Here is an 8,498-nt window from a genome sequence, read left to right as displayed (position 1 = left end):
TGTCCCAAAAATACGGTCTTAAATCTTACTTTGAGGAACGAAACTATTGTTAACTTTACATCACAACAAAAGTTCTATGTTAAAATACATTATATGAAATATGCGCACAAATCTAAACTAATTGTTACATTTTTCTCCCCAAAATTAAAATACAAATTTTTATTAAAACTATAAAGTTTAATCCTTGAATTTGTTTAAAACAATTTCTTCATAAAATGGTCTACAATTCATGGTTATATTTAATCGCGAGCACAAAAGAAAAATACCAGATAACTTTCGATGTATTGAGTAGATTTCTTCAGGTGGTGGACACAAACGGTGTGCCACCATTGTAGGCACTAAATTAGCAATGCGTTCTGTTGTATTCTGAAATATTTATAAGTTATAATAAATGGTAACTGTATCAATAATTTATATTAACTTGACGTCCGAAGTTGAATTCACCATTAAACCGAAAAATTTCGCCTAAAATCATTACAGCATCTATGTGAGCTTCTTCCATTTGTTTCGATTCATATCCGGTAAGAAATCCCATTTTCTGCGATATTTCTAAAACTCCTTGACGGTTGTTATTAGCTGCACAAATAATAACCTGGAAATACAAATATACCATATTGATATGAGTACTTGAAATTTTTTTTGTCTATTCTTTTATTTTAATCTATAGTGATTTTAACTAATTTCAAGCCTTAACGAAACATTTTCAATGTCAAAGATAATAAACCTTTCATATTTGCTGTAATAAAATTAAAAAATTAATAACAACCAAAGCACTTGCCGTGCTTTAAATTAGAACGAGCTTATAAACTACAGCTTTATTTTGGAAACACAAGTTCAACGAATTGAAAGTTTTAACTTTTTGGGTTTGCCTTATTCTTTATTTCTTTTCAAAGATACTCTTTTTGTAGAGACATATTGTACTGCATATTGTTTTACTTACTATATGTAAAGCGACCATTCTGGTGCTTTTTACAAAGAAGCTATGCTATGTTATTCTACAAATCCGCTTATTGCGGTTAGGAAAAGCTGAACAATATTATATTTTAACATATTGTTCTTTACTTTTCACAAGTCTAATATTTGAATAAAGTATTAGTGTTGCTGTTAAGCTAGACTTACTTTGTATAGGGACAAAGAAGCTTTATTAAATTTTTAGAGGGGTTTTGAATAACAAAGAAAGAAATAAAGGACAAACACAAAAATTTATTTTAATTTTATTGAAGTTTGGCTGACCATACAACGCTGCTTCGAGTATTGCCAAGTACTCTTCATCAGTGGTCTTTCGAAATAATCGAATTTTATTTAATTAGTTTATAGTCCGTATATAATTTGTTTGGACTGCAAGTGCCAGGCTTAGAACTCGTGCCTGTCAAATTAGAAGCGATGACTAATCGTGTTTATCCACAACAAGCCAAGGCTGCACAAACTTTCAATGCTCAAATTCCAGGTTTTTTATTGTCACTTATTTTTATTTAATTAGTGACACTAACCAAAGCACTTGCCGTGCTTTAAAATAGAACGAGCTTATAAACTACAGCTTTATTTTGGAAACACAAGTTCAACGAATTAAAAGTTAACTTTTGAGTTCGCCTATTCTTTATTTTTTTCAAAGCTACTCTTTTTGTAGAGACATTTTGTAATGCATATTGTTTTACTTACTATATGTAAAGCGACCATTCTGGTGCTTTTACAAAGAAGCTATGCTATGTTATTCTACAAATCCGCTTTCGCGGTTAGGAAAAGCTGAACAATATTATATTTTAACATATTGTTCTTTACTTTTCACAAGTCTAATATTTGAATAAAGTATTCGTGTTGCTGTAAAGCACTTTGGCAAGTGCTTTGGTTGGTGTCACTAATTAAATAAAAATAAGTGACAATAAAACCTGGAACTTGAGCATTGAAAGTTTGTGCAGCCTTGGCTTCTTGTGGATAAACACGATTAGTCATCGCTTTTAATTTGACAGGCATGAGTTCTAAGCCTGGCACTTGCAGTCAAAACAAATTATATACGGACTATAAACTAATTAAACAAAATTCGATTATTTCGAAAGACCACTGATGAAGAGTACTTAGCAATACTCGAAACAGCGTTGTATGGTCAGCCAAACTTCAATAAAATTAAAATAAATTTTTGTGTTTGTCCTTTATTTCTTTCTTTGCTATTCAAAACCCTTCTAAATTTTAATAAAGCTTCTTTGTCACTATACAAAGTAAGTCTAGCTTTACAGCAACACGAATACTTTATTCTAATATTATTATATATATTATTATTATATATATATATATATATTATTGCATCCCAGTGTCGAAAATGGTGCGTCTAGTGAAACACAAAAATCTACATAGATGACCTCCAAGAAAATTAAAGTTAAAGAAGATCATACTGCAAACTGTAAACCTTGTAGCATTCATGCGACCCTTTTTAATGAATTCCCAAGAGCTGGTCTTATTATAAGATAGACAAGTTAACCGGAAATTTACATATGACCTAAGTGTCTTCCATTTATTATTCATAGCTAAAGGAAAGTAGAAGTGAATACTACTCGTTACTATATCTAGACGAACATAGGCCGGTATCTAAATTTTCATTCCTTTCCTTTCCTATATTTAGGAACCCTTAATGAGTGTGATGTCAGGTAACCGATTTAGCTCGTCAACTGCCTCTCAACATTCTTCAACTAGCTTTGACTTCAAGATGGAAGACTGAAAAGCTTTGATTGCCACTTGGTTGTCAATAAAAATAGCAACGCTACAACTGTCCTTGATGTAAATTGCAATGACCTGTCGTGCTTCCCTTATCTTTAAACTTCAGCCTGTAGACCTTATCTCTAAATTTTAGCCTAAAAACCTTATCACTAACGCTTAAGCCTGAAAAACCGCCTCATTAGTTAGCCTTCCTTGGTTCATATCTATAAATAGGGCGAATATTCTTGTTCCTACCCCGTAATATATTTTTGAGCCGTCTGTAAAAATTGATACATTATAGTGTCTAAAAATTTCTTTGTATGTATTAAATTCGATATAAATATAGAATATAATCATGGACTACATTACAATTAGCACAAACATTAAGTTTTTATAGAAGCAATTATCTTTTTAAGGTTAGTGTAGGATTGAAAAGCATTTATTCCTGTAAACTCTATAAAATATAAAGTGAAATATCTGCATATCTTATTACTCATGTTTTAAAATTGGGAATGGGTACAGTACTTTCATTTAACATTAAATAACGCAATTGATATCTGAAATCTTGGATGCAATGATTTTTATTGGTGTATAGTACCTCTAAATCTGCAAATTTTATGAAATGTAGAGTGAAGCGGTCACACGTCGTATCTGCGCGAGTTTCACTGTTGTCAAAGAATTGGGTTAGTACTTCCATTAAACTTTCACTCAACCGATTGAAGTCTGAAACGTTGAATATAAAAAAAATGTTGATATTATTAAATTTATTTATGGTTTGGCTTAGAAAACTTACTCTAGGAATAGCATAAAAAAGCCAAAGGTGTCATTGTACATTAATGCTGCTTCTGACAACAATACTCTACTACTATCTTATTCTTTATTTACGAGTCCATTCCAAAAAAAGTAACAAATAAATTTTTGCGATAGTTGAAGCGCTAACCAATGGAATGAACTATATACTAAAAACAGATTATAATAATGCATGGAGAACAGATTTTACGAATCGGTAAGTTCGACAGTAAGTGTGGTGTGATTATACTTACTGTCAAAATCAAAAAAGCTAAACGTAGATAAATAGATAAATTTATGTAATCATTTACTGACTAGTACGAATCGAACTAATTGATTAAAGTTAATTCTAATAGTCAAAAAAGATATACAGTCAAAGTTCCATAACTCGAACTTCTATAACTCGAACCAAAAACAGTGCACTAAGGTTTTAGAGTTCTTCCATAACTCGAACTTCTATAACTCGAATTTCTCTATAACTCTATAAGTCGAATTTTTGTGTTAAGTATAAATGCATTTTGCTGTTAGGGGAAGTCCTTTTTTCCAAACCAAATGTTTAATTTTTTTCTTTCTTATGTTGCTTCTTTGTGCAAATGCCAGTCGCTGGCAGCGTGGTTTAAAGTAAATAAAATAACTTCCAATGCTGCTCTTAACGATTATATTGAGCTTGACAATGAAATTTGTACATGAAGCTCTCCTACAGATAACGATATTATTGAGAACTATAGCTCTAAATTACTGGATCCAATTCTAAGCGCAACCGAAACTGATGATGAGGGTTTCGTGGATGTAATTGTTTATCAGCCTTCCAAGAATGAAGTAGAAGACTCATTCAAAATTCAGAATTTATATTTGCAAACGAAAGATACTACAATTGATGATCACTATAAGGCCTTAAATAAAATGGAATGTATTTTTACTGAAAATAACAAAAAAAAATTAAAATCCCAAAACTAATTTCTAATTATTTTACTTCACTATAAGTTCTGTGCTGTATTTGATTTAAATAAATAAATAAATGTCTTAAAATATAATTCTAGTTTCTTTCAAAAATAAAAATAAAAAAAAAAAAATTCTCTAACTCGAAGTTTACATAAGTCGAACCTCTTTGCAAAATTGAACTTCGAGTTATGGAGGTTTGACTGTATTTACATAGATAAAGAGGTATTGATAAATTAATAGATAAATTTATCTAAGTACTATTTCTGTACAGAATACATTTTACTGTTTAGTTCGCACCAGTTTGTGCTAATTGTCAAAACTTAATTCTAACAATCAAAAAAAAATTTTTAGATAGATAAACATATATTGATAGATAAAATGATAATTTTATCTAAGTATTCTTTCCATGTTTACCTTCCATATCCTTAAAATCGGAACAAAATCTAACTTGCATACACGTAGTATTTGAGTAAATCTTGCTTGGCATTCACATTTTCACCATAAAATACATAATTTTATTAACAGCTAATTTGTTAAACAGATTAAAAATTCCCGAAATGCCCGAAATCTCCCTTCACACCCGCTCTCAACAATTTTGAACTTCAATTAATTAAACTGAAATGCAATTAACAAATCACACATTGCCATGCCGACAATAGATACGGGAGAGAACAATGTACCGAGGGCAGCTCGCACTGAAGTGGCCAAGCTGCTTAATTAAAGATTTCATTGCGCTGCACTTCGCTCGCTGCTGCTTTATTAGACGAAGTTGGTAGGAAAGCACGGCATGTATACAAAAATACACGCGTACCTTTCAGCAGCTTTGGTATAATTTATGCAACAACACTTTTTCCTTTCGTTCCTGCTGTTGCCAAAGAATATTTTGTAATAAACAAAAATGCAACTCTTAGCGCTTTTGATATGCAATAAGTGTTCTGGGCTGCGATTTATTGTTTATTTACACTGTAAAACATTAAGAAAAACAATATTTAACAGATAACAAATAAACGCCAATAGTTAAACGCCAATAGTGTGAAATTCAACATGCAAGAGAAAAGTTTTTTAAGCAACAAACAACAACAACAACAACAAACAATATCAATTCGCAGCAATGCCACTTCACTTATACGAATAAAATAAACTAAAACCGGCAACATCCAAAACAATGGCGCAGTCATTAGCATGTTTGTGTGTAGCATGTGCGCCCTTGGCTGTGTGTACGTGTGTTGGGTTTGGTTGGGATAAATAATAGAATAAATTTGGTAACAATCTGTGCAGAAGATTTTCACACACTCTACGTGCTCTTCATTTTTAAGAGCGCAATTTAGTAGTACGAAAATAAGAGAAATTTTGTTTCAAACTCTTTCTGCAAAAGTGATATGTTGCTAGCAACATTACTATGTTTGTTTGTTGCATCTTAACAATGCATATAAACATTGCAGTACTACCGTTGGTTGGGTTACATGCCTTATTAGAATTAAATTGATTGTGATTTAGGTTGAAATTGCAATAAATAGCAATTACATGAAAATATATTTAAATAAAATGTATAAAATAAAAAATATAAAGAATTTAGAGTTCTATTGTGAAAATTCTCATGCTAAAAGCTGTTTCAGGGCTAATAAAGGCTTTATCAGGAAAAGGACAACCTAGCTGATTATAGGCTCGAAACCGTTCTGTGGTTGAGAAGATCTTCTATTAACAGAGATCTTAGAATAAGTTTGTGTATAGGAGTCAGTGGTGCCATCATAGTCATGCTCACACCCTTTTAGAAGAATATGTTAGAGAGCATGTTTATTCAGAAGAAATAGCAGACGCTTCATATAATCACCAAACAGTGACTTTCAAAATTCTTTGGATATTTCATGCTGTTTCAAAAATCCATTCCAAAAATATCAAAATATATTAAATAATATATATTTTATAGCTCATCTACTATTTATAACGTGTATATACTATTTGATTATATTTATTTATATATTAATTTAAGATTCACTAAACATACTGTAAAAATGAAATTTTAAAATGAAAATAAATATACATACATACATATAACTAAAAATGTTTAAAACACAAAAAAAAATAAGAATAATTTTAAATCCTTGTGCTTTTGGAATATTAAATGTTTACACATGTTCGAGTGACAAAACATTATCAGCATTGTTGATATGCCTTATAAACATACTGCGTAAATAAAGTGTTTCTTCAATGTTGTTAGCGATTTGCCTACAAGCGAATGTAAAATTAGATGTTGATAGCAACATACTGCAACATAAGTACAAAACATATGTATATGCTGTTTTCTTAAATAAGTAAATGTAAATGAATATTGACATTATTTTTTACTTTGTTTTATAACTGATATATAATCAGTAATTAAAATGTTTTCTTCTGTAGAACTCAGAAAACTTTAAGGTTCTGGCTTCCCATTGGAACAGAAAACCATAAGAAACCTTTTATGCTTATTATATATAAAATATCTAAGCTATGGCCGATGTTGCTATTACTTCTTATTAAATTGTTAATAATTCAGTACTATGTAAATTTTTTATAAACAAGTAAATAATGTAAATTTAATATTCAAATTTATTTTTGATATTTATTTTTATATTTTAAAAATATAATTATTATTACATTCATTTATTAATTAAAAACTAAATAAAAATTCATTAAAAACATACAGAATTTATTAATTTTATTTAATTATTTATAAATTAAAGTTTCAATATGTTTATTTATGATTCAATATACATGTTGCAATAGTGTAACATATCTAATTAAACATGTTTCGTCAAATTGACATGTTGCTGTGAGAAATATATGTTGCAGTTTATTTAAAATGAGTAAGCATGTGTAGTTTGATTAAAACGAGTAAGCATGTTGCGTTAATGACATTGTCACAATACGCTAGTGACAATATTGCTCTCAAAACAAAACAATTGAACATGTTGCTGATTAAGAATAAATTTTTATATACATATTATGTTGGAGTGACTACCTGATGTCCAAAAAACCATTTGAACTTCATGTATATACTAAAAATATTTCAAAATCTTATAATTTATCAAATGAATATATACATAAATGCTAAATACAGATATGACAAGTATGTAAGTTGAATGGCCCAATCTATTACATTTCAAGACTATCGCCTCTACCTTTTTTGCTTGTTGAAACGCTATTTAGTCTAAAGCACTTTTAATTAATATCGTCTGTAACCACTTAGGTCACAAGTAACTCTGTAGCAAAAGCTCCGTTGAGTTTTGAGTTATTCAGTTTATATTTTATGGAAGTATAGTTCGAAGTCCAGTATATCTTTCTAACAAAATTAGTATTGAAACAGAAAATTATTTCGACGTTTTGATCGAGCATTGCGAAAATTGGTTAGTTCCTGTGTTCCTGCGAATCTATTGTCTTATCTTATTAAAAATGAGAATTGCCTACTCAAGTTAAATATTGAGAATTATTTTATATTGAAGTTAAAATTTTAGAATCTACCTCTACCTTAAAGTCAACGACTAGTTTAATGAATCAAACTTTCAGACAAGTGAGTATATATAACATCTCATATTACCTTGTACTCTTATTATTATTTGATAAATATTAGCCATAATTTTCTCATTTAGAATTGTAAAAAAACAGCATTAAATCTGATTGAAAAAAATTGGCATCACTTTTAAAATATTTGAAATGCTTCATTTTGACATATGTTTTTCTTATGTTGTGCACAATATGAAATATAAAAATTGTACACTAATTGAACATAATTAAAGATTCACAATAAACTGATTTTTGAACTTGACTGCACTAAAACATGAGATATAAAATTTTTTGCGAGTAAAACCTAACTCTGAAGATTTTAAGAGCATTGTTGTTGCTTTACATGTTTTCGTTCATAAGTTGCGAGTATTTTTTTGCTACTCTGAAAGAAAAATTTACAGCTATTATTAAAGAAATAAATATAAGCAGTTAACCTAATATTCTAATAAATGTAGCAAGCATAAACCCTATAAACATTGTATACAAAAATTCAACATAAACATTTTCTTATAAACATTTTCTTTATATATACATGACTA

At 29.4% G+C, this 8,498-nt stretch overlaps 1 protein-coding gene across 1 annotated transcript; it reads right to left on the bottom strand.

Annotated features, from left to right (window-relative positions):
• Positions 1-156: 156 nt before the first annotated feature.
• On the bottom strand, positions 157-628 carry LOC119683661 (atypical kinase COQ8A, mitochondrial-like). Its single transcript, XM_038097461.1, has 2 exons — positions 422-628; positions 157-366 (listed from the first exon to the last, which is right to left on the bottom strand). Exons 1-2 carry the CDS (start codon positions 611-613, stop codon positions 178-180), a joined length of 381 nt encoding a protein of 126 aa, XP_037953389.1. The 5' UTR covers positions 614-628; the 3' UTR covers positions 157-177.
• Positions 629-8,498: the final 7,870 nt, after the last annotated feature.

Source organism: Teleopsis dalmanni, chromosome 2 (genome assembly GCF_002237135.1).
Source record: "Teleopsis dalmanni isolate 2A chromosome 2, ASM223713v2, whole genome shotgun sequence".
Taxonomy (NCBI): Eukaryota; Metazoa; Arthropoda; class Insecta; order Diptera; family Diopsidae; genus Teleopsis; species Teleopsis dalmanni.
The sequence above is the reverse complement of the archived record's forward strand: the minus strand, read 5'-3'. Positions and strand labels throughout refer to the sequence as shown.